At 49.0% G+C, this 27693-nt stretch overlaps 1 protein-coding gene across 1 annotated transcript; it reads left to right on the top strand.

Moving 5' to 3' along the window:
* The first annotated feature begins 13217 nt into the window (after window positions 1-13217).
* LOC134984117 (acidic leucine-rich nuclear phosphoprotein 32 family member A-like) lies at window positions 13218-16787 on the top strand. Its single transcript, XM_063949744.1, has 4 exons — window positions 13218-13302; window positions 13422-13519; window positions 13678-13926; window positions 16734-16787. Exons 1-4 carry the CDS (start codon window positions 13218-13220, stop codon window positions 16785-16787), a joined length of 486 nt encoding a protein of 161 aa, XP_063805814.1.
* Window positions 16788-27693: the final 10906 nt, after the last annotated feature.

Genomic DNA, 27693 nt, shown 5'->3' with positions numbered 1-27693 from the left:
GTGACTGCTGGGAATGGGGCATTATACAGTAACACCAGGGGACGTGTCTGGGTGATGACTGGAGAGGTGACTGCTGGGAATGGGGCATTATACAGTAACACCAGGGGACGTGTCTGGGTGATGACTGGAGAGGTGACTGCTGGGAATGGGACATTATACAGTAACACCAGGGAACGTGTCTGGGTGATGACTGGAGAGGTGACTGCTGGGAATGGGGCATTATACAGTAACACCAGGGGACGTGCCTGGGTGATGACGGGAGAGGTGACTGCTGGGAATGGGACATTATACAGTAACACCAGGGGATGTGTCTGGGTGATGACTGGAGAGGTGACTGCTGGGAACGGGACATTATACAGTAACACCAGGGGGCATGTCTGGGTGATGACTGGAGAGGTGACTGCTGGGAATGGGGCATTATACAGTAACACCAGGGGACGTGTCTGGGTGATGACTGGAGAGGTGACTACTGGGAATGGGACATTATACAGTAACATCGGGGGGCGTTTCTGGGTGATGACTGGAGAGGTGACTGCTGGGAATGGGACATTACACAGTAACACCGGGGGACATGTCTGGGTGATGACTGGAGAGGTGACTGCTAAGAATGGGACGTTATACAGTAACACCAGGGGATGTGTCTGGGTGATGACTGGAGAGGTGACTGCTGGGAATGGGGCATTATACAGTAACACCAGGGGATGTGTCTGGGTGATGACTGGAGAGGTGACTGCTGGGAATGGGACATTATACAGTAACACCAGGGGACGTGTCTGGGTGATGACTGGAGATGTGACTACTGGGAATGGGACATTTTACAGTAACATCGGGGGGCGTGTCTGGGTGATGACTGGAGAGGTGACTGCTGGGAATGGGACATTACACAGTAACACCACGGGACGTGTCTGGGTGATGACTGGAGAGGTGACTGCTGGGAAAGGGGACATTATACAGTAACACCGGGGGATGTGTCCGGGTGATGACTGTGGAAGTGACTACTGGGAATAGGGCATTATACAGTAACACCAGGGGATGTGTCTGGGTGATGACTGGAGAGGTGACTGCTGGAAATGGGCCATTATACAAAAACATCAGGGGATGTGTCCGGGTGATAACTGTGGAAGTAAATGCTGGGAATAGGGCATTATACAGTAACACCGGGGGATGTGTCTGGGTGATGACTGGAGAGGTGACTGCTGGGAATGGGACATTGTACAGTAACGCCAGGGGACGTGCCTGGGTAATGACTGGAGAGGTGACTGCTGGGAATGGGACATTATACAGTAACACCGGGGTATGTGTCTGGGTGATGACTGGAGAAATGACTGCTGGGAATGGGACATTATACAGTAACACAGAGGGACGTGTCTGGGTGATGATTGGAGAGGTGACTTCTGGGAATGGGACATTATATTGTAACACCGGGGGAGGTGTCTGGGTGATGACTGGAGAGGTGCCTGCTGGGAATGGGGCATTATACAGAAACACCGGGGGATGTGTCTGGCTGATGACTGGGGAGTTAACTGCCGTGAATGGGTCATTATACAGTAACACCGGTGAACGTGTCTGGGTGATAACTGGAGAGTAGACTGCCGGGAATGAGACATTATACAGTAACACCAGGGGATGTGTCCGGGTGATGACTGGAGAGGTGACTGCTGGGAATGGGGCATTATACAGTAACACCAGGAGACGTGTCTGGGTGATGACTGGAGAGGTGACTGCTGGGAATGGAACATTATACAGTAACACCAGGGGATGTGTCTGGGTGATGACTGGAGAGGTGACTGCTGTGAATGGGGCATTATACAGTAACACCAGGGGATGTGTCTGGGTGATGACTGGAGAGGTGACTGCTGGGAAAGGGACATTATACAGAAACACCAGGGGATGTGTCCGGGTGATGACTGGAGAGGTGACTGCTGGGAATGGGGCATTATACAGTAACACCGGGGGATGTGTCTGGGTGATGACTGGAGAGGTGACTGCTGGGAATGGGGCATGGGGCATTATACAGTAACACCATGGGATGTGTCTGGGTGATGACTGGAGAGGTGACTGCTGTGAATGGGACATTATACAGTAACACCAGGAGACGTGTCTGGGTGATGACTGGAGAGGTGACTGCTGGGAATGGCGCCTTATACATGTCACGATCCGGGTATCTGGACGCCATTACTTACCCTTCAGATGCCTCCTAAGGCGGGCTCAGTGTTCCAGGACCGGATTCCGCTGTTCCTGAGTTTCCACATGCAGAGTGTCAGAGTGGTGTTTTCATCAGCCGCGGCCTCCGCTGTGCCCGCGTGGTTAAATGTGCATCTATCAGCCTGGCGTCTCCTGTCTCCGGTGGCCGGCGCCGCCATTACTGTTTCCCAGACCACATGGATTACAAACCAAACTTCCCTCCAAGTGTCTGCATGGGCGCAGCCATCTTGGATTCTGTCATCTGATCATTTCCACCAATCTGCTGTCTGTATTGTTGATTTGCATAATTGCCTAGCCAACCCCTTCCTTGCTGCAGGTATAAGTAAGCTGTACCTGAGCAAGGAAGACGTCAGTGCTTTGGTTGTCAAACCTAGTTCCTGTTTGTCTCTCTCCTGTGATTGTCTTCCAGGTTCCAGCTCCTGTCTCAAGACTTCCACCATAGAGACCCGCACCAGCATTCCACCTGCGGTTTAGCTTGACTCTCCAATCCATTGTGGATTCATCTGTTTCCAGCTACAACATTACCTGCTTCCAGCTCAGCTTCCAGCAGAGTACAGCTTCCCTTAAAGGGCCGGTGTCCTTTCTACACTTTACCACTCTCCACCGGTATTATTATTTCTCCGCTCTCAAGTTCTACATTTCAGTTCATATTTCATCGCTCCCAAGTTCATTTATTATTTAACTGGTTCCAGCCAGTATCCACTCCGTGCTAACAACAGTCTGGTTCCAGCCAGTATCCACAGCAGCTGTTTTACCTTCAGCAACCCAGCTTTTCCTGGAACACCAGCTGGCACAATCCTGGGTTATCTCCATTGCTACAGTCGGGCCTGGTAAGGACTTTCCATCTAGAAGATCATAAGAACTATCTCACACTACCAGTGCCCTGTGGCTCCTGCCATCCTGTAGTACTCAGGAACTGTATTTATTCTTTGCTGACTTTTACGTTTTATTTTACTGCTGCTGTGTTGCGGAGTTGTCATAATAAACATCATTGACTTTTATCCAAGTTGTCGTGGTCACGCCTTCGGGCAGTTATTATTCATGTTACTTACATGTCCAGGGGTCTGATACAACCTCCCAGGTTCCGGTACATCTCAGCCCCTACAACTGAGGCTGCCTCCCGTCAGCTCAGGCCCTCAGTTGTGACAATACAGTAACACCGGGGAACGTGTCTGGGTGATGACTGGAGAGTAGACTGCCGGGAATGAGACATTATACAGTACCACCAGGGGATGTGTCCGGGTGATGACTGGAGAGGTGACTGCTGGGAATGGGGCATTATACAGTAACACAGGGGGATGTGTCTGGGTGATGACTGGAGAGGTGACTGCTGGGAATGGAGCATTATACAGTAACACCAGGGGATGTGTCTGTGTGATGACTGGAGAGGTGACTGCTGGGAAGGGGACATTATACAGTAACACCAGGGGATGTGTACGGGTGATGACTGTGGAAGTAAATGCTGGGAATAAGACATTATACAGTAACACCGGGGGATGTGTCTGGGTGATGACTGGAGAGGTGACTGCTGGGAATGGGGCATGGGGCATTATACAGTAACACCATGGGATGTGTCTGGGTGATGACTGGAGAGGTGACTGCTGTGAATGGGACATTATACAGTAACACCAGGAGACGTGTCTGGGTGATGACTGGAGAGGTGACTGCTGGGAATGGGACATTTTACAGTAACATCGGGGGGCGTGTCTGGGTGATGACTGGAGAGGTGACTGCTGGGAATGGGACATTACACAGTAACACCACGGGACGTGTCTGGGTGATGACTGGAGAGGTGACTGCTGGGAAAGGGGACATTATACAGTAACACCGGGGGATGTGTCCGGGTGATGACTGTGGAAGTGACTACTGGGAATAGGGCATTATACAGTAACACCAGGGGATGTGTCTGGGTGATGACTGGAGAGGTGACTGCTGGAAATGGGCCATTATACAAAAACATCAGGGGATGTGTCCGGGTGATAACTGTGGAAGTAAATGCTGGGAATAGGGCATTATACAGTAACACCGGGGGATGTGTCTGGGTGATGACTGGAGAGGTGACTGCTGGGAATGGGACATTGTACAGTAACGCCAGGGGACGTGCCTGGGTAATGACTGGAGAGGTGACTGCTGGGAATGGGACATTATACAGTAACACCGGGGTATGTGTCTGGGTGATGACTGGAGAAATGACTGCTGGGAATGGGACATTATACAGTAACACAGAGGGACGTGTCTGGGTGATGATTGGAGAGGTAACTGCTGGGAATGGGACATTATACAGTAACACCGGGAGAGGTGTCTGGGTGATGACTGGAGAGGTGACTGCTGGGAATGGGACATTATACAGTACCACCAGGGGATGTGTCCGGGTGATGACTGGAGAGGTGACTGCTGGGAATGGGGCATTATACAGTAACACAGGGGGATGTGTCTGGGTGATGACTGGAGAGGTGACTGCTGGGAATGGGGCATTATACAGTAACACCAGGGGATGTGTCTGTGTGATGACTGGAGATGTGACTGCTGGGAATGGGACATTATACAGTAACACCAGGGGATGTGTACGGGTGATGACTGGAGAGGTGACTGCTGGGAATGGGACATTATACAGTAACACCGGGGGATGTGTCTGGGTTATGACTGGAGAGGTTACTGCTGGGAATGGGACATTATACAGTAACACAGAGGGACGTGACTGGGTGATGATTGGAGAGGTGACTTCTGGGAATGGGACATTATATTGTAACACCGGGGGAGGTGTCTGGGTGATGACTGGAGAGGTGCCTGCTGGGAATGGGGCATTATACAGAAACACCGGGGGATGTGTCTGGCTGATGACTGGGGAGTTAACTGCCGTGAATGGGTCATTATACAGTAACACCGGTGAACGTGTCTGGGTGATGACTGGAGAGTAGACTGCCGGGAATGAGACATTATACAGTAACACCAGGGGATGTGTCCGGGTGATGACTGGAGAGGTGACTGCTGGGAATGGGGCATTATACAGTAACACCAGGAGACGTGTCTGGGTGATGACTGGAGAGGTGACTGCTGGGAATGGAACATTATACAGTAACACCAGGGGATGTGTCTGGGTGATGACTGGAGAGGTGACTGCTGTGAATGGGGCATTATACAGTAACACCAGGGGATGTGTCTGGGTGATGACTGGAGAGGTGACTGCTGGGAAAGGGACATTATACAGAAACACCAGGGGATGTGTCCGGGTGATGACTGGAGAGGTGACTGCTGGGAATGGGGCATTATACAGTAACACCGGGGGATGTGTCTGGGTGATGACTGGAGAGGTGACTGCTGGGAATGGGGCATGGGGCATTATACAGTAACACCATGGGATGTGTCTGGGTGATGACTGGAGAGGTGACTGCTGTGAATGGGACATTATACAGTAACACCAGGAGACGTGTCTGGGTGATGACTGGAGAGGTGACTGCTGGGAATGGCGCATTATACATGTCACGATCCGGGTATCTGGACGCCATTACTTACCCTTCAGATGCCTCCTAAGGCGGGCTCAGTGTTCCAGGACCGGATTCCGCTGTTCCTGAGTTTCCACATGCAGAGTGTCAGAGTGGTGTTTTCATCAGCCGCAGCCTCCGCTGTGCCCGCGTGGTTAAATGTGCATCTATCAGCCTGGCGTCTCCTGTCTCCGGTGGCCGGCGCCGCCATTACTGTTTCCCAGACCACATGGATTACAAACCAAACTTCCCTCCAAGTGTCTGCATGGGCGCAGCCATCTTGGATTCTGTCATCTGATCATTTCCACCAATCTGCTGTCTGTATTGTTGATTTGCATAATTGCCTAGCCAACCCCTTCCTTGCTGCAGGTATAAGTAAGCTGTACCTGAGCAAGGAAGACGTCAGTGCTTTGGTTGTCAAACCTAGTTCCTGTTTGTCTCTCTCCTGTGATTGTCTTCCAGGTTCCAGCTCCTGTCTCAAGACTTCCACCATAGAGACCCGCACCAGCATTCCACCTGCGGTTTAGCCTGACTCTCCAATCCATTGTGGATTCATCTGTTTCCAGCTACAACATTACCTGCTTCCAGCTCAGCTTCCAGCAGAGTACAGCTTCCCTTAAAGGGCCGGTGTCCTTTCTACACTTTACCACTCTCCACCGGTATTATTATTTCTCCGCTCTCAAGTTCTACATTTCAGTTCATATTTCATCGCTCCCAAGTTCATTTATTATTTAACTGGTTCCAGCCAGTATCCACTCCGTGCTAACAACAGTCTGGTTCCAGCCAGTATCCACAGCAGCTGTTTTACCTTCAGCAACCCAGCTTTTCCTGGAACACCAGCTGGCACAATCCTGGGTTATCTCCATTGCTACAGTCGGGCCTGGTAAGGACTTTCCATCTAGAAGATCATAAGAACTATCTCACACTACCAGTGCCCTGTGGCTCCTGCCATCCTGTAGTACTCAGGAACTGTATTTATTCTTTGCTGACTTTTACGTTTTCTTTTACTGCTGCTGTGTTGCGGAGTTGTCATAATAAACATCATTGACTTTTATCCAAGTTGTCGTGGTCACGCCTTCGGGCAGTTATTATTCATGTTACTTACATGTCCAGGGGTCTGATACAACCTCCCAGGTTCCGGTACATCTCAGCCCCTACAACTGAGGCTGCCTCCCGTCAGCTCAGGCCCTCAGTTGTGACAATACAGTAACACCGGGGAACGTGTCTGGGTGATGACTGGAGAGTAGACTGCCGGGAATGAGACATTATACAGTACCACCAGGGGATGTGTCCGGGTGATGACTGGAGAGGTGACTGCTGGGAATGGGGCATTATACAGTAACACAGGGGGATGTGTCTGGGTGATGACTGGAGAGGTGACTGCTGGGAATGGAGCATTATACAGTAACACCAGGGGATGTGTCTGTGTGATGACTGGAGAGGTGACTGCTGGGAAGGGGACATTATACAGTAACACCAGGGGATGTGTACGGGTGATGACTGTGGAAGTAAATGCTGGGAATAAGACATTATACAGTAACACCGGGGGATGTGTCTGGGTGATGACTGGAGAGGTGACTGCTGGGAATGGGACATTGTACAGTAACGCCAGGGGACGTGTCTGGGTGATGATTGGAGAGGTGACTGCTGGGAATGGGACATTATATAGTAACACCGGGGGAGGTGTCTGGGTGATGACTGGAGAGGTGCCTGCTGGGAATGGGGCATTATACAGTAACACCGGGGGATGTGTCTGGGTGATGACTGGGGAGTTAACTGCCGTGAATGGGTAATTATACAGTAACACCGGGGAACGTGTCTGGGTGATGACTGGAGAGTAGACTGCCGGGAATGAGACATTATACAGTAACACCAGGGGATGTGTCCGGGTGATGACTGAAGAGGTGACTGCTGGGAATGGGGCATTATACAGTAACACCGGGGGATGTGTCTGGGTGATGACTGGAGAGGTGACTGCTGGGAATGGGACATTATACAGTAACACCAGGAGACGTGTCTGGGTGATGACTGGAGAGGTGACTGCTGGGAATGGAACATTATACAGTAACACCAGGGGATGTGTCTGGGTGATGACTGGAGAGGTGACTGCTGTGAATGGGGCATTATACAGTAACACCAGGGGATGTGTCTGGGTGATGACTGGAGAGGTGACTGCTGGGAAAGGGACATTATACAGAAACACCAGGGGATGTGTCCGGGTGATGACTGGAGAGGTGACTGCTGGGAATGGGGCATTATACAGTAACACCGGGGGATGTGTCTGGGTGATGACTGGAGAGGTGACTGCTGGGAATGGGGAATGGGGCATTATACAGTAACACCAGGGGATGTGTCTGGGTGATGACTGGAGAGGTGACTGCTGGGAATGGGACATTATACAGTAACACCAGGAGACGTGTCTGGGTGATGACTGGAGAGGTGACTGCTGGGAAAGGGACATTATACAGAAACACCAGGGGATGTGTCCGGGTGATGACTGTGGAAGTGACTGCTGGGAATGGGACATTATACAGTAACACCAGGAGACGTGTCTGGGTGATGACTGGAGAGGTAACTGCTGGGAAAGGGACATTATACAGAAACACCAGGGGATGTGTCCGGGTGTTGACTGTGGAAGTAAATGCTGGTAATAGGGCATTATACAGTAACACCGGGGGATGTGTCTGGGTGATGACTGGAGAGGTGACTGCTGGGAATGGGACATTGTACAGTAACACCAGGGGACGTGTCTGGGTGATGACTGGAGAGGTGACTGCTGGGAATGGGACATTATACAGTAACACCGGGGTACGTGTCTGGGTGATGATTGGAGAGGTGACTGCTGGGAATGGGACATTATACAGTAACACCGGGAGAGGTGTCTGGGTGATGACTGGAGAGGTGACTGCTGGGAATGGGGCATTATACAGTAACACCGGGGGACGTGTCTGGGTGATGACTGGAGAGTAGACTGCCGGGAATGAGACATTATACAGTAACACCAGGGGATGTGTCCGGGTGATGACTGGAGAGGTGACTGCTGGGAAAGGGACATTATACAGAAACACCAGGGGATGTGTCCAGGTGATGACTGTGGAAGTAAATGCTGGGAATAGGGCATTATACAGTAACACCGGGGGATGTGTCTGGGTGATGACTGGAGAGGTGACTGCTGGGAATGGGACATTATACAGTAACACCGGGGATGTGTCTGGTTGATGACTGGATAGATGACTGCTGGGAAAGGGACATTATACAGAAACACCAGGGGATGTGTCCTGGTGATGACTGTGGAAGTGACTGCTGGGAATAGGGCATTATACAGTAACACCAGGGGATCTGTCTGGGTGATAACTGGAGAGGTGACTGTTGGGAATGGGACATTGTACAGTAACACCAGGGGACGTGTCTGGGTGATGACTGGAGAGGTGACTGCTGGGAATGGGACATTATACAGTAACACCGGGAGAGGTGTCTGGGTGATGACTGGAGAGGTGACTGCTGGGAATGGGGCATTATACAGTAACACCGGGGGACGTGTCTGGGTGATGACTGGAGAGTAGACTGCCGGGAATGAGACATTATACAGTAACACCAGGGGATGTGTCCGGGTGATGACTGGAGAGGTGACTGCTGGGAAAGGGACATTATACAGAAACACCAGGGGATGTGTCCAGGTGATGACTGTGGAAGTAAATGCTGGGAATAGGGCATTATACAGTAACACCGGGGGATGTGTCTGGGTGATGACTGGAGAGGTGACTGCTGGGAATGGGACATTGTACAGTAACACCAGGGGACGTGTCTGGGTGATGACTGGAGAGGTGACTGCTGGGAATGGGACATTATACAGTAACACCGGGGGATGTGTCTGGTTGATGACTGGATAGATGACTGCTGGGAAAGGGACATTATACAGAAACACCAGGGGATGTGTCCTGGTGATGACTGTGGAAGTGACTGCTGGGAATAGGGCATTATACAGTAACACCAAGGGATGTGTCCGGGTGATGACTGTGGAAGTAAATGCTGGGAATAAGGCATTATACAGTAACACCGGGGGACGTGTCTGGGTGATGACTGGAGAGGTGACTGCTGGGAATGGGACATTATACAGTAACACCGGGGGAGGTGTATGGGTGATGACTGGAGAGGTGACTGCTGGGAATGGGGCATTATACAGTAACACCGGGGGATGTGTCTGGGTGATGACTGGAGAGTAGACTGCCGGGAATGAGACATTATACAGTAACACCAGGGGATGTGTCTGGGTGATGACTGGAGAGGTGACTGCTGTGAATGAGGCATTATACAGTAACACCAGGGGATGTGTCTGGGTGATGACTGGAGAGGTGACTGCTGGGAAAGGGACATTATACAGAAACACCAGGGGATGTGTCCGGGTGATGACTGGAGAGGTGACTGCTGGGAATGGGGCATTATACAGTAACACCGGGGGATGTGTCTGGGTGATGACTGGAGAGGTGACTGCTGGGAATGGGGAATGGGACATTATACAGTAACACCAGGGGATGTGTCTGGGTGATGACTGGAGAGGTGACTGCTGGGAAAGGGACATTATACAGAAACACCAGGGGATGTGTCCGGGTGATGACTGGAGAGGTGACTGCTGGGAATGGGGCATTATACAGTAACACCGGGGGATGTGTCTGGGTGATGACTGGAGAGGTGACTGCTGGGAATGGGGAATGGGACATTATACAGTAACACCAGGGGATGTGGCTGGGTGATGACTGGAGAGGTGACTGCTGTGAATGGACATTATACAGTAACACCAGGAGACGTGTCTGGGTGATGACTGGAGAGGTGACTGCTGGGAATGGGACATTATACAGTAACACCGGGGGATGTGTCTGGGTGATGACTGGAGAGGTGACTGCTGGGAAAGGGACATTATACAGAAACACCAGGGGATGTGTCCGGGTGATTACTGTGGAAGTGACTGCTGGGAATAGGGAATTATACAGTAACACCAGGGGATGTGTCTGGGTGATGACTGGAGAGGTGACTGCTGGGAAAGGGACATTATACAGAAACACCAGGGGATGTGTCCGGGTGATGACTGGAAGTAAATGCTGGGAATAGGGCATTATACAGTAACACCGGGGGATGTGTCTGGGTGATGACTGGAGAGTAGACTGCCGGGAATGAGACATTATACAGTAACACCAGGGGATGTGTCCGGGTGATGACTGGAGAGGTGACTGCTGGGAATGGGGCATTATACAGTAACACCGGGGGATGTGTCTGGGTGATGACTGGAGAGGTGACTGCTGGGAATGGGACATTATACAGTAACACAGAGGGACGTGTCTGGGTGATGATTGGAGAGGTGACTGCTGGGAATGGGACATTATACAGTAACACCGGGAGAGGTGTCTGGGTGATGACTGGAGAGGTGACTGCTGGGAATGGGGCATTATATAGTAACACCGGGGGATGTGTCTGGGTGATGACTGGGGAGTTAACTGCCGTGAATGGGTCATTATACAGTAACACCGGGGAACGTGTCTGGGTGATGACTGGAGAGTAGACTGCCGGGAATGAGACATTATACAGTAACACCAGGGGATGTGTCCGGGTGATAACTGCAGAGGTGACTGCTGGGAAGGGGACATTATACAGTAACACCAGGGGATGTGTCTGGGTGATGAGTGGAGAGGTGACTGCTGGGAATGGGACATTATACAGTAACACCAGGGGACGTGTCTGAGTGATGACTGGAGAGGTGACTGCTGTGAATGAGGCATTATACAGTAACACCAGGGGATGTGTCTGGGTGATGACTGGAGAGGTGACTGCTGGGAAAGGGACATTATACAGAAACACCAGGGGATGTGTCCGGGTGATGACTGGAGAGGTGACTGCTGGGAATGGGGCATTATACAGTAACACCGGGGGATGTGTCTGGGTGATGACTGGAGAGGTGACTGCTGGGAATGGGGAATGGGACATTATACAGTAACACCAGGGGATGTGTCTGGGTGATGACTGGAGAGGTGACTGCTGGGAAAGGGACATTATACAGAAACACCAGGGGATGTGTCCGGGTGATGACTGGAGAGGTGACTGCTGGGAATGGGGCATTATACAGTAACACCGGGGGATGTGTCTGGGTGATGACTGGAGAGGTGACTGCTGGGAATGGGGAATGGGACATTATACAGTAACACCAGGGGATGTGGCTGGGTGATGACTGGAGAGGTGACTGCTGTGAATGGACATTATACAGTAACACCAGGAGACGTGTCTGGGTGATGACTGGAGAGGTGACTGCTGGGAATGGGACATTATACAGTAACACCGGGGGATGTGTCTGGGTGATGACTGGAGAGGTGACTGCTGGGAAAGGGACATTATACAGAAACACCAGGGGATGTGTCCGGGTGATTACTGTGGAAGTGACTGCTGGGAATAGGGAATTATACAGTAACACCAGGGGATGTGTCTGGGTGATAACTGGAGAGGTGACTGCTGGGAAAGGGACATTATACAGAAACACCAGGGGATGTGTCCGGGTGATGACTGGAAGTAAATGCTGGGAATAGGGCATTATACAGTAACACCGGGGGATGTGTCTGGGTGATGACTGGAGAGTAGACTGCCGGGAATGAGACATTATACAGTAACACCAGGGGATGTGTCCGGGTGATGACTGGAGAGGTGACTGCTGGGAATGGGGCATTATACAGTAACACCGGGGGATGTGTCTGGGTGATGACTGGAGAGGTGACTGCTGGGAATGGGACATTATACAGTAACACAGAGGGACGTGTCTGGGTGATGATTGGAGAGGTGACTGCTGGGAATGGGACATTATACAGTAACACCGGGAGAGGTGTCTGGGTGATGACTGGAGAGGTGACTGCTGGGAATGGGGCATTATATAGTAACACCGGGGGATGTGTCTGGGTGATGACTGGGGAGTTAACTGCCGTGAATGGGTCATTATACAGTAACACCGGGGAACGTGTCTGGGTGATGACTGGAGAGTAGACTGCCGGGAATGAGACATTATACAGTAACACCAGGGGATGTGTCCGGGTGATAACTGCAGAGGTGACTGCTGGGAAGGGGACATTATACAGTAACACCAGGGGATGTGTCTGGGTGATGAGTGGAGAGGTGACTGCTGGGAATGGGACATTATACAGTAACACCAGGGGACGTGTCTGAGTGATGACTGGAGAGGTGACTGCTAGGAATGGGACATTATACAGTAACACCAGGGTATGTGTCTGGGTGATGACTGGAGAGGTGACTGCTGGGAATGGGGCATTATACAGTAACACCAGGGTATGTGTCTGGGTGATGACTAGAGAGGTGACTGCTGGGAATGGGGCATTATACAGTAACACCAGGGGACGTGTCTGGGTGATGACTGGAGAGGTGACTGCTGGGAATGGGACATTATACAGTTACACCAGGGGATGTGTCTGGGTGATGACTGTATCACTGTTTGTGTCAGGTTCCTATATAATGTGTCAAGATGTCACTGTCTATGTCTCCATGCAGAAGGGGGAGTATATAGAGGAACACAGGGGTCTGTACAAGGACGTGATGATGGAGAATCACCGACCCCTCACATCACTGGGTAAGAGGAGACTGTCATGTATTGTACAGGGGAGAGCAGGTATGGGGACCCCCTATATACACACATCACCTGATAATCACATATATACACTGTACTCAGTCACTGTGTGTCTCCTACAGATGGGCCCAGTAACAGAGATACCCCAGAGAGATGTCCCCGTCCTCTGTATTCCGAGGATTGTACAGAGGAGAATCACAGGATCCCACAGGAGGATCAGGTAGGTGGAATTTTGGGTCTCCCCAATATACCAAAGTGACTGTCACTATATGATCTGTAGAGGAGCTGTGTGTATTATACACTGATATTATACTGTTTCACCTCAGTTTAATCTAACACTATGCAAATGCCATTTTATTTGTTTTTTGGGTTATTTAGGAAGAACGTCTGTCTGATATAAAGTCAGAAGATGTAGAGGGAGAAGAAGAGACGTATGTGGCTGATATAAAGGCAGAAGATACAGAGGGAGAAGAAGAGACGTATTTGACTGATATAAAGGCAGAAGATATAGAGGAAGAAGAAGAGACGTATGTGACTGATATAAAGGCAGAAGATATAGAAGGAGAAGAAGAGACGTATGTGACTGATATAAAGGCAGAAGATACAGAGGGAGAAGAAGAGACGTATGTGACTGATATGAAGGCAGAAGATATAGAGGGAGAAGAAGAGACGTATGTGACTGATATAAAGGCAGAAGATACAGAGGGAGAAGAAGAGACGTATGTGACTGATATAAAGGTAGAAGATATAGAGGGAGAAGAAGAGACGTATGTGGCTGATATAAAGGCAGAAGATACAGAGGGAGAAGAAGAAACGTATGTGACTGATATGAAGGCAGAAGATATAGAGGGAGAAGAAGAGACGTATGTGACTGATCTAAAGGCAGAAGATATAGAGGGAGAAGAGACGTATGTGACTGATATGAAGGCAGAAGATATAGAGGGAGAAGAAGAGACGTATGTGACTGATATAAAGGCAGAAGGTACAGAGGTAGAAGTAGAGACGTATGTGACTGATATAAAGGAAGAAGATATAGGCGGAGAAGAAGAGATGTATGTGACTGATATGAAGGCAGAAGATATAGAGGGAGAAGAAGAGACGTATGTGACTGATATAAAGGCAGAAGATACAGAGGGAGAAGAAGAGACGTATGTGACTGATATAAAGGCAGAAGATACAGAGGGAAAAGAAGAGAAGTATGTGACTGATATGAAGGCAGAAGATATAAAGGGAGAAGAAGAGACGTATGTGACTGATATAAAGGCAGAAGATATAGAGGGAGAAGAAGAGACGTATGTGACTGATATAAAGGCAGAAGATACAGAGGGAGAAGAAGAGACGTATGTGACTGATATAAAGGCAGAAGATACAGAGGGAAAAGAAGAGACGTATATGACTGATATGAAGGCAGAAGATATAGATGGAGAAGAAGAGACGTATGTGAGGGGTGATCAGCAGTGTAAGGAGGAGGAGATCCCTACAGATATCAGCACAGGTGAGTAATAAACACTTATTACAGAAGTCACATATTCTCATTGCTCAGTCACTACAGCAATCTCTTATCCTACACCTTCCTCCGCCATCAGCCCTGTTCTCAGTTGGGTGTTTATAACACAAGGCTATCCATGGCAAACATCACATGTAGAGAGATATTACACACAACAGTATTACAAATAACAAGCAGAAGTTTATTATTAGTGATTATATATAAATGTGTATATATGTATGTATGTATATAATATAATTAGTATTGTTTTTTGTGGAGTTCCCAATTTATATGCATTTTGTTAGATGATACAGTTATGATACATTTCCTGCTATACAGTAGACCTGAGATCACCAAATACAATTCGTATAAGATTGAGAAATAAAATGAAATTTGAATCTAGAACTTCAAGTAAAACAGATTAAAAGCTTATCACAAGTACACATCTGTATAATCATAAGACAAGCGTTTTGCACTTGTTGTCACCCTTGCATGGGCGTGCTTGTTCTTATTCACTCCAATTCACTCTAAATCCAAATTGCGTGTCTTCCAACGCGTTTCGTCAATAGTGACTTCTTCAGGGGTGTTTTCTGTTAAAGGCTTTATTCTCAAATATCAGTTGTGTAGACTTGAAATAATTGTGTAACCTTCAGACAGTAATTGTGGACTTGTTCATGATGAACACATTCCTAATTACTTGTGAATAATAGTTCCTGCTCTGTGCAGTTCTGAGGTTATGACTTTAGGGAATGTAATGGCCAGATCCAATATTGCTCAATCTAAGGTCTCCCAGTAGCCTTACTACATACATAAATGTGTCTTGCACTCACTATTTTAACTAACAATAATAAACAGTGGAGTTTTAGTTCATGTATTGCTCAGTGCATTTAAGCCTGCAGCCCCTGACAAGTGACCCCACTATACTGCAGGTCCTACTCTATGGCTCAAAATAATTACCATAAAAACAGCTATCGCATTAGTGTTAACCTTTATGTATGCTCTCAGCGGCAAAACAGTGGCCAAAAGGCTTGGATTGGTTTTCAGAGCACCAGTCTGATGTGCCACATCTCACGTGGCCCTCCAATTCACCAGATCTGGGACTGTGGGACTGTTTGGCTGGGTCCGGCATTGTACTGTTGGAGCAGTTCCTGATGGGTTTGTAACGATTGGTGGTTGCTAGGCGCCCTAAATGCCTGTGGTCCCGATTTGTCATGATCTGCTTTCGCCCACTGTTCCGCCGCTGAGATTCTTGGGGGTATATGCAATTGCTGTCAAATTCCGAAATTGGCGAAAAACTGGACTTTTTTGCCAAAAAAAAATAATTAGTCAATGCAATTCAGTACTTTCCGTCAAAAAAACGGACTTTCAAAATTCAACTTTTTGAAATTCGACTTTTGACAAATTCGACTTTTTTGCATTGATACAAATGCTGCAATTCGACCAAAGTATATTCAATTGAACAGAAAAAAGTTTAGACCAGATGGTGTGCGCTAATTGGTGAAAAAAATGTAGAATAGTACTTCCCTTATAGAGCTTCTAGGCGTGGGTTTTACCGCATATTCATATCACATTGATCCATATGTGGGAGAAAAATGAACATATATAGTGTAATACGTTTAAAATAGAAGGTTTTAATACAGAAACAATGACGGATAAGGTAAAAAATAATAATGATATAGGCTCCAAATTTTTGGTAATGAATGGAAAATTACCAGAGAGCAGAATAATACAGGTGTTTAAAAGTTAGCTTTAAAATTCATGTTGACTGCTTGATACTGATAATATTATAAGTCCAGGAGTCAAGTAAAGGTGGAGGTTTACCAGAATGGATGAAGTGAGTGCACATAAGATGTTGCCCAGGGGAGATAACGGCTCCGGAACCAGTACTCCAACGTCCACAACGCTTCGTCTGTCTGGTAAAGCTTCCTGTGATTTGCTTGTCATACAGTGCCGACGCGTTTCGGGATACCTCCCTTCATCAAGGCTGCATGACAAGCACTAACATGGATGAGCTATTTAAAGCAATGTTTAGATTTACATCCGGGTCACAAGGTCAATTTTGATATAGAGAAAATAGCATCTCCAGATGATATATAATATATATATGTTCTAAATCCAGGTTCTTACTCTTATACTATAATATATATCCTAACACAATAATAATAATCACAAAAATAAGCCAAATGTCAATAAAGATAAGAACGGGATTTCCGGAAGTGGTCATCCCCTTACTTCCGGTGCGGCGTGGACAGTCTTTAAATGATCAAAATTATTCTACCCAATTTGTTCATGCTGTTTGTTAAAGTCCTCATTGGTGGTCCTAGTGGTTTGACTTATTGTATGTGCGCCGGACAGTTTGTAAATTAATTTCGCGGATCTTTCCCGCGAACTTCCGGTATTTGGAACGCACGGTGGAACGCAAACCGGCTTCCTGTGACGTACTTCCGGTGGGGTTAGCCTATCTGACCAGCAGGTTGCAGCTCATATTGGTTTGGCGCCACGACCCTTCTCTACCCTATACTCTATATTCAATTGAAGTTTGCAAATTCGACAACAGTGCTTTTAGACAGTAAATTCGTCATTTTCAATCCGCCACACTTTGGTGGGTGAAACTAATAAAAAAAAATTGAAACATTTTTTTTTTGTGTTTATTTTTTGGGTAATAGCATATCTATTTATATTAGAAGGGACTAGGTACTTGGTTTGTCTCTTTTGGAGGCACAAGTATTTTTAAAGATGGAATGGCAAAATCCCGGAAAAAATTGGCGTGGGGTCCCCCCTCCAAAGCATAACCAGCCACGGGCTCTTCGAGCCGGTCCTGGTTCTAAAAATCCGGGGGGGAAATTGACAGGGGAACCCCCGTATTTTTAAAACCAGCACCGGGCTCTGCGCCTGGTGCTGGTGCAAAAAATACGGGGGACAAAAAGAGTAGGGTCCCCCGTATTTTTTACACCAGCATCGGGCTCCACTAGCTGGACAGATAATGCCACAGCCGGGGGTCACTTTTATACGGTGCCCTGCGGCCGTGGCATTAAATATCCAACTAGTCACCCCTGGCCGGGGTACCCTGGGGGAGTGGGGACCCCTACAATCAAGGGGTCCCCCCCCCAGCCACCCAAGGGCCAGGGGTGAAGCCCGAGGCTGTCCCCCCCCCCATCCGCGGGACTGTCGAATCCGTTTTCCATTGAATATGGTGAATTTCTGCAACCACTTGCCGAAATTGGACAGTCGAATTGTGTCGAATTTAAAAACGGCGATAATTTGCCGCGATTCACCGCTAATTGCATATACCCCTTGGTGTCCATGCTTCTTCCACTGTAGCTGGATACTACTCACTGTCTACAAGGGATCATCAACAAACAAATGCCGGTCTCGGCCAAAACCAATGGCTCCCTTTTGCCAGTTGCATCACGTGCACGACCCATGGTTCAATCTGAAAAAGAAACTATGGCCCTCATTCCGAGTCGTTCGCTCGTTCTTTTTCATCGCATCGCAGTGAAAATCCGCTTAGTACGCATGCGCAACGTTCGCACTGCGACTGCGCCAAGTAATTTTGCTATGAAGAAAGGATTTTTACTCACGGCTTTTTCATCGCTCCGGCGATCGCAGTGTGATTGACAGGAAATGGGTGTTACTGGGCGGAAACACGGCGTTTTATGGGCGTGTGGTTGAAAGCGCTACCGTTTCCGGAAAAAACGCAGGAGTGGCTGGAGAAACGGGGGAGTGTCTGGGTGAACGCTGGTTGTGTTTGTGACGTCAAACCAGGAACGACAAGCACTGAACTGATCGCACAGGCAGAGTAAGTGTGGAGCTACTCTGAAACTGCTAAGTAGTTTGTAATCGCAATATTGCGAATACTTTGGTCGCAATTTTAAGAAGCTAAGATACACTCCCAGTAGGCGGCGGCTTAGCGTGTGTAACTCTGCTAATTCGCCTTGCGACCGATCAACTCGGAATGAGGGCCAATATCTCAACAAATTTGCATTGTATCAATACCTCAGACATTCACAATGATCACCCAGTAACTTTAGTGTCACCATCTACACGCATGTGCACGTCAGTTTTTTGTTTGGTGCGGCAGGAGCCAGACCACGGTCAGAGGGCTGCTGTTTTTTAGCAGCCATAAGTTTTCTTATTTCTCTTACGTCCTAGAGTATGCTGGGGTCACTTCAGAACCATGGGGTATAGACGGATTTTCAGGAGACATGGGCACTTTCAGACTTTTCCAGAGTGAGTGTGAACCGGCTCCTCCCTCTATGCCTCTCCTCCAGACCTCAGTTTAGAATCTGTGCCCAGGCAGACTGGATGCACTCCAGGGGAGCTCTACTGAGTTTCTCGGGAAAAGACTTATGTTAGGTTTTTCATTTTCAGGGAGCACTGCTGGCAACAGCCTCCCTGCTTCCTGGGACCTAGGGGAGGAAGTAGGAACCAACTTCTGTGAGTTTCATGGCTCTGCTTCTAAGCTGACAGGACACCATTAGATCCTGAGGGGTACTGAATGCTAGCTGCGGCTATGTGCTCACTCCCACAGCCTGCTGTCACCCCCCCGCCAGAAGTCAGAAGACAGAGTGTAAGAGGAAAAGACTCTTCAACATCGGGACGGCTAGAAAGGTACTGCACAGCGGGGGGGGGGGGGGGGGGGGGGAGACGCTGCGCGCCATGCTCCCACACACACAGGTACTGCAGGGTGCAGGGGGGGAGGGGGCGCCCTGGGCAGCATGAACCCTTATAGGACTGGCAGATTAGGGGCATAAGTTGCTGCGACACAGTCCTACCCCCGCCAGTATAAACATGAGTCTCTCTAAGTCTGAGTGAAAGCGCGCCATTACGGGGGCGGGGCTTCTTCCTCAGACAGCCAGCACACTGCTCAGCGCCATTTTCTCTCCCTCCAGGCTGCAGAGAAGACCGCTGGTCCTCTTCCACTGCTGAAACAAGTATCAGGGTGCAAAATGGGGGGGGGGGGCGCTGTGAAATTTGGTGCTATGTACATTGTGTAATTAGAAAGGCGCTGCAGCTCTGTAGGCATTTTGTGTTTCACAGACAATTTATTACTGGCGCTGAGTTGTGAGCTGGCAATTCCTTCTGACAGATTTTACTGTGGGTCTGTCCCCTATAAGCCCCGGAGTGTCTGTGGTGTGGTTGTGCACGTGTGTGACATGTCTGAGGCAGGGAGCTCTCCCCTGAGGGAACCATTTTAGGGACACAGAGTAGTAATGTGGTGGCGCTACCGGCACACCATGAGCCTGAATGGGTGAAAGAATTACGTGATAGTGTGAGTCATATCAGTAAGAGATTGGATAAGTCTGAGTCTCATGCAGAAACCTGGAGAAAGTCTGTGGAAGATGTGATTTGTCAAAACTCTGTGTTTTCATCCACAGGGGATCCCTCTGGGTCGCATAAGAGGTCATTTGCTCAGGTTATACAGACCGACACGGACGCTGATTCCTGTGTCGACACTGGTGATTCCAGGGCAATAGATCCAAAATTAGCTAAAAACATTCAGTACATGATTGTGGCTATAAAGGAGGTGTTAGAGGTTACGGAGATCCCTTCTTTACCTCAGCAGAAGGTTTACCTTTATAAAGAAAAGAAAACTAATGTAACGTTTCCTCCTTCTCATGAACTGAACACTCTCTTTGGGGGTGTCTGGGCAAACCCTGAAAAGAAATTTCAGATCCCCAAAAGAATTCAGGCTACTTATCCTTTCCCGGTAGAGGACAGGACAAAGTGGGAGTCACCCCCTGTTTTAGACAGGGCCCTGTCACGGTTAACAAAAAAGGTGATTCTCCCTGCACCTGGGACGGCTGCTCTCAAGGAGCCGGCAGAACGCAAGTTGGAGACTACATTGCAGTCTATTTATGTGGCCAATGGGACACTACTCATGGCCTACCATTGCCTGTGCGTGGGTGAGTAGTGATATTGAAAAGTGGTCAGATAACTCTTCTGAAATTGACACAATAGATAGAGACAAGATTCTCCTTACGTTGGGTCATATAAAAGACGCTGCAGCATACATGCGTGAAGCTATGAGAGATATTGGGCTCTTGGGATCAAGAGCATCTACCATGGCAGTCTCGGCACGGAGGGCGTTGTGGATTCGCCAGTGGAATGCTGACGCAGATTCCAAAAGAAATATGGAGTCTCTCCCTTATAATGGAGAGGCCTTGTTTGGTGATGGGCTAGATGCTTTAGTTTCTGCGGCTAACGCAGGTAAATCAACTTTTTTGCCTTATGCTCCTACGTCGGCAAAGAAACCTCATCACTTTCAGATGCAGTCCTTTCGGCCCAATAGATACAAAAAGGCTAAAGGTTCCCCTTTCTTGGCAGGTACAGGAAGGGGACGAGGAAAAAGGTCCTCAGCGTCCCCAGGATCACAGGAGCAGAAATCACCTGCTTCTGCCAAGTCTACAACATGACGCTGGGGCTCGTCTGCAGCTTTTCAGTCAGTTCTGGGTTCATTCTGGCCTAGACCCGTGGGTCTTACAAATTGTGTCCCACGGGTACAAACTGGAGTTTCAAGGCTTTCCCGCTTTTAGAAATCGGCCAAACTAGTTTCTCTCCCCGACAGGGAGGTGGTAACTGTAGCAATACAAAAATTGTGTCAGGATCAAGTCATTGTCCTGGTTCCCTTCTCACAACAGGGAGAAGGTTTTTATTCAAGCCTCTTCATAGTTCCAAAGCCGGACGGCTCGGTCAGACCGATCCTGAACCTAAAATCTCTGAATCAATACCTGAAAAGGTTCAAATTCAAGATAGAATCTCTGACAGCAGTGATCTCCAGTCTGGAGGAAGGGGATTTCATGGTATCCGTGGACATAAAAGATGCCTACTTACATGTTCCCATTTATATTCCGCATCAAGTTTATCTGAGATTCGCGGTACAGGATTGTCATTACTAATTTCAGACGTTGCCGTTTGGACTCTCCACGGCACCGAGGGTCTTCACCAAGGTGATGGCGAAGATGATGGTCCTCCTTCGTCAGAAAGGAGTCATTATAATTCCCTACCTGGACGATCTCCTAATAAAAGCGAGGTCCAGGTAACGGTTGGTGCAGAACATTGCACTCTCCCTGACAGTGCTTCAACAACACGGTTGGATCATAAACATTCCAAAATCACAATTGGAACCTACAACAAAGTTATCCTTTCTGGGAATGATTCTGGACACAAAAGTACAGAGGGTATTTCTTCCAGTGGAAAAGGCTCTGGAAATCGCTCCTGTGGTGGCTACACAGTGCTCACCTACTGCAGGGTCGCAGGTTCGGGATTCAGGGTGGTTGGGATTCAGGACTTGGTCCTGGTAACCACGGATACAAGTCTCCAAGGCTGGGGGGCAGTCACACGGAGTAAGCTTCCAAGGAAGATGGTCAAGTGAGGAATCTTGTCTTCACATAAACGTTCTGGAGTTGAGAGCCATTTACAACGGCCGTCTACAAGCGGAGCATCTTCTTCAAGATCTACCCATACAGATCCATTCCGACAATGTAACAGCAGTGGCGTACATAAACAGTCAGGGCAGAATGAAAAGCGGAGCGGCGATGGCAGAGGCGACAAGAATCCTCCTCTGGGCGGAAAAACATGCAAGCACTCTCTGCAATTTTCATTCGGGAGTGGACAACTGGGAAGCAGACTTCCTCAGCAGACACGATCTCCATCCAGAAGAATGGGGCCTCCACCCACACGTCTTCGTAGAGGTGGCAGATCTTTGGTGAGTCCCTCAAGTAGACATGATGGCATCTCGTCTCAACAAGAAGCTTCAGAGATATTATTCCAGGTCGAGTGACCCTCAAGCAATAGCAGTGGATGCACTGGTGACACAGTGGGTGTTTCAGTCGGTGTATGTCTTCCCTCCACTTCCACTGATTCCAAAAGTTCTCAAGATTGTTAGAAGAATAAGGGTTCAGGCGATCCTCATTGTCCCAGACTTGCCAAGGAGGGCTTGGTATCCAGATCTTCAAGAGTTAATCATAGAAAATCCTCAACCTCTTCGCGAGGACCTGCTGCAGCAGGGGCCGTGCGTGTATCAAGACTTATCGCGGCTACGTTTGACGGCATGGCTGAACGCCAGATCCTAGCCCGAAAGGGTATTCCAGAAGAAGTCATTCCCACTTTCATTCAGGCCAGGAAAGGAGTAACGTCTAAACATTACCACCGTATTTGGAGAAAATATGTATCTTGGTGTGAATCCAAGAAGTCTCCAACGGAACAGTTTCACTTGGGACGTTTTTCTCCTATTTCTACAGGCGGGTGTGGATGCGGGTCTGAAATTGGGCTCCATTAAGGTCCAGATTTCGGCCTTATCAATTTTCTTTCAGAAACAACTCCCTTCCAGAAGTTCAGACGTTCGTGAAAGGGGTTTTGCACAATTAACTTCCATTTGTGCCTCCAGTGGCACTGTGGAATCTTAACGTGGTGTTGCAGTTCCTTCAATCACATTGGTTTGAACCTCTACAGGAGATAGAGTTAAAATTTCTCACTTGGAAAGTGGTCATACTGTTGGCCTTAGCATCCGCAAGGCGGGTGTCTGAGTTAGCGGCCTTGTCTCACAAGAGCCCTTACTTGATCTTCCATGAAGATAGGGCGGAGTTAAGAACTCAACAGCAATTTCTTCCGAAGGTGGTTTACTCTTTCCATATAAACCAGCCTATTGTGGTGCCAGTGGCTACTGACACCTTCTCTGCATCAAAGTCCCTAGATGTGGTCAGGGCTTTGAAAATTTATGTCGCAAGGACAGCTCAAATTTGGAAACCAGAGGCTCTGTTTGTCCTGTATGCTCCCAACAAGATTGGGTATCCTGCTTCTAAGCAGACCATTGCGCGCTGGATCAGAGGTACGATTCAGCACGCTCATTCCACGGCAGGATTGCCGTTACTGAGTTCGGTGAATGCCCATTCTACTGGAAAGGTGGGCTCTTCCTGGGCAGCTGCCGGGGTGTCTCGGCGTTGCAACTTTGCAACCACGGGGGAAAACACGTTTGCCAAGTTTTACAGGTTTGATACCGTGGCCGATGATGACCTCAAGTTTGGTCAATCAGTGTTGCAGGGTCATCCGCACTTTCCTTCCCGTTCTGGAGCTTTGTTATAACCCCATGGTTCTGAAGTGACCCCAGCATCCTCTAGGACGTATGAAAAAATAGGATTTTAATACCTACCGGTAAATCCTTTTCTCTGACGTCCTTGTGGATGCTGGGACTCCGTCAGGACCATGGGGAATAGCGGCTCCGCAGGAGACTGGGCACAAAAGTAAAAGCTTTAGGACTACCCGGTGTGCACTGGCTCCTCCCCCTATGACCCTCCTCCAAGCCTCAGTTAGATTTTTGTGCCCGAACGAGAAGGGTGCAGACTAGGTGGCTCTCCTGAGCTGCTTAGAGTAAAAGTTTTAAATAGGTTTTTTATTTTCAGTGAGACCTGCTGGCAACAGGCTCACTGCATCGAGGGACTAAGGGGAGAAGAAGCGAACTCACCTGCGTGCAGAGTGGATTGGGCTTCTTGGCTACTGGACATTAGCTCCAGAGGGACGATCACAGGCCCAGCCATGGATGGGTCCCGGAGCCGCGCCGCCGGCCCCCTTACAGAGCCAGAAGACTGAAGAGGTCCGGGAAATCGGCGGCAGAAGACGTCCTGTCTTCAATAAGGTAGCGCACAGCACCGCAGCTGTGCGCCATTGCTCTCAGCACACTTCACACTCCGGTCACTGAGGGTGCAGGGCGCTGAGTGGGGGGCGCCCTGAGACGCAATGAAAACACTTCTAATGGCTAAAAATACATCACATATAGCTCCTGGGCTATATGGATGTATTTAACCCCTGCCAGTTTTCCTCAGAAAAAGCGGGAGAAAGGCCGCCGAGAAGGGGGCGGAGCCTATCTCCTCAGCACACAAGCGCCATTTTCCCTCACAGCTCCGCTGGAAGGACGTCTCCCTGACTCTCCCCTGCAGTCCTGCACAACAGAAACAGGGTAAAACAAGAGAGGGGGGGGCACTAAATTGGCAGATAAACATATATAGCAGCTATATAAGGGAAATACACTTATATAAGGTTATCCCTGTATATATATAGCGCTCTGGTGTGTGCTGGCAAACTCTCCCTCTGTCTCCCCAAAGGGCTAGTGGGGTCCTGTCCTCTATCAGAGCATTCCCTGTGTGTGTGCTGTGTGTCGGTACGTTTGTGTCGACATGTATGAGGAGGAAAATGGTGTGGAGGCGGAGCAATTGCCTGTAATAGTGATGTCACCCCTTAGGGAGTCGACACCTGACTGGATGGCCTTATGGAAAGAATTACGTGATAACGTCAGCACTTTACAAAAGACTGTTGACGACATGAGACAGCCGGCAAATCAGATAGTGCCTATCCAGGCGTCTCAAACTCCGTCAGGGGCTCTAAAGCGCCCGTTACCTCAGGTGGTCGACACAGACCCAGACACGGACACTAACTCCAGTGTCGACGGTGAGGAAACAAACGTGATTTCCAGTAGGGTCACACGTTACATGATCACGGCAACGAAGGAGGTTTTGAACATTTCTGATACTACAAGTACCACAAAAAAGGGTATTATGTGGGGTGTGAAAAAACAACCCGTAGTTTTTCCTGAATCAGATGAATTAAATGAGGTGTGTGATGAAGCGTGGGTTTCCCAAAAACTGCTAATTTCTAAAAAATTATTGGCATTATACCCTTTCCCGCCAGAGGTTAGGGCACGTTGGGAAACACCCCCTAGGGTGGATAAGGCGCTCACACGCCTATCAAAACAAGTGGCGTTACCGTCCCCTGATACGGCTGCCCTCAAGGAACCAGCTGATAGAAGGCTGGAAAATATTCTAAAAAGTATATACACACATACTGGTGTTATACTGCGACCAGCAATCGCCTCAGCCTGGATGTGCAGCGCTGGGGTGGCTTGGTCGGATTCCCTGACTGAAAATATTGATACCCTATATAGGGACAGTATATTATTGACTATAGAGCATTTAAAAGATGCATTTCTATATATGCGAGATGCACAGAGGGATATTTGCACTCTGGCATCAAGAGTAAGTGCGCTGTCCATTTCTGCCAGAAGAGGGTTATGGACGCGACAGTGGTCAGGTGATGCGGATTCCAAACGACATATGGAAGTATTGCCGTATAAAGGAGAGGAGTTATTTGGGGTCGGTCTATCGGACCTGGTGGCCACGGCAACGGCTGGAAAATCCACCTTTTTACCCCAGGTCACCTCTCAGCAGTAAAAGACACCGTCTTTTCAGGCTCAGTCTTTTCGTCCCCATAAGGGCAAGCGGGCAAAAGGCCACTCATTCCTGCCCTGGGGCAGAGGAAGGGGAAAAAGACTGCAGCAGGCAGCCTCTTCCCAGGAGCAGAAGCCCTCCCCCGCTTCTGCCAAGTCCTCGGCATGACGCTGGGGCCTTACAAGCGGACTCAGGTACGGTGGGGGGCCGTCTCAAGAATTTCAGCGCGCAGTGGGCTCACTCGCAAGTGGACCCCTGGATCCTGCAGGTAGTATCTCAGGGGTACAAATTGGAATTCGAGACGTCTCCCCCTCGCCAGTTCCTGAAGTCTGCTTTACCAACGTCTCCCTCCGACAGGGAGGCGGTATTGGAAGCTATTCACAAGCTGTATTCCCAGCAAGTTATAATCAAGGTACCCCTCCTACAACAGGGAAAGGGGTATTATTCCACGCTGTTTGTGGTACCGAAGCCGGAGGGCTCGGTGAGACCTATTTTAAATCTGAAATCCTTGAACACTTACATACAAAGGTTAAAGTTCAAGATGGAGTCACTCAGAGCAGTGATAGCGAACCTGGAAGAAGGGGACTATATGGTGTCTCTGGACATCAAGGATGCTTACCTCCATGTCCCAATTTGCCCTTCTCACCAAGGGTACCTCAGGTTTGTAGTACAGAACTGTCATTATTAGTTTCAGACGCTGCCGTTTGGATTGTCCACGGCACCCCGGGTCTTTACCAAGGTAATGGCCGAAATAATGATTCTTCTTCGAAGAAAAGGCGTCTTAATTATCCCTTACTTGGACGATCTCCTGATAAGGGCAAGGTCCAGGGAACAGCTAGAGGTCGGAGTAGCACTATCTCAAGTAGTGCTACGACAGCACGGGTGGATTCTAAATATTCCAAAATCGCAGCTGATTCCAACGACACGTCTGCTGTTCCTAGGGATGATTCTGGACACAGTCCAGAAAAAGGTGTTTCTCCCGGAGGAGAAAGCCAGGGAGTTATCCGAGCTAGTCAGGAACCTCCTAAAACCAGGCCAAGTGTCAGTGCATCAATGCACAATGGTCCTGGGAAAAATGGTGGCTTCTTACGAAGCGATTCCATTCGGCAGATTCCATGCAAGAACTTTTCAGTGGGATCTGCTGGACAAATGGTCCGGATCGCATCTTCAGATGCATCAGCGGATAACCCTGTCTCCAAGGACAAGGGTGTCTCTCCTGTGGTGGTTACAGAGTGCTCATCTTCTAGAGGGCCGCAGATTCGGCATTCAGGACTGGGTCCTGGTGACCACGGATGCCAGCCTGAGAGGCTGGGGAGCAGTCACACAGGGAAGAAATTTCCTGGGCTTGTGGTCAAGCATGGAAACGTCATTGCACATAAATATCCTGGAACTAAGGGCCATTTACAATGCCCTAAGTCAAGCAAGGCCTCTGCTTCAGGGTCAGCCGGTGTTGATCCAGTCGGACAACATCATGGCAGTCGCCCACGTAAACAAACAGGGCGGCACAAGAAGCAGGAGAGCGATGGCAGAAGCTACAAGGATTCTTCGCTGGGTGGAAAATCATGTGATAGCACTGTCAGCAGTGTTCATTCCCGGAGTGGACAACTGGGAAGCAGACTTTCTCAGCAGACACGATCTCCACCCGGGAGAGTGGGGACTTCATCCAGAAGTCTTCCAATTGATTGTACA

The sequence above is a fragment of the Pseudophryne corroboree genome, assembly GCF_028390025.1.
Source record: "Pseudophryne corroboree isolate aPseCor3 chromosome 3 unlocalized genomic scaffold, aPseCor3.hap2 SUPER_3_unloc_37, whole genome shotgun sequence".
Classification (NCBI taxonomy): domain Eukaryota; kingdom Metazoa; phylum Chordata; class Amphibia; order Anura; family Myobatrachidae; genus Pseudophryne; species Pseudophryne corroboree.
The sequence above is the reverse complement of the archived record's forward strand: the minus strand, read 5'-3'. Positions and strand labels throughout refer to the sequence as shown.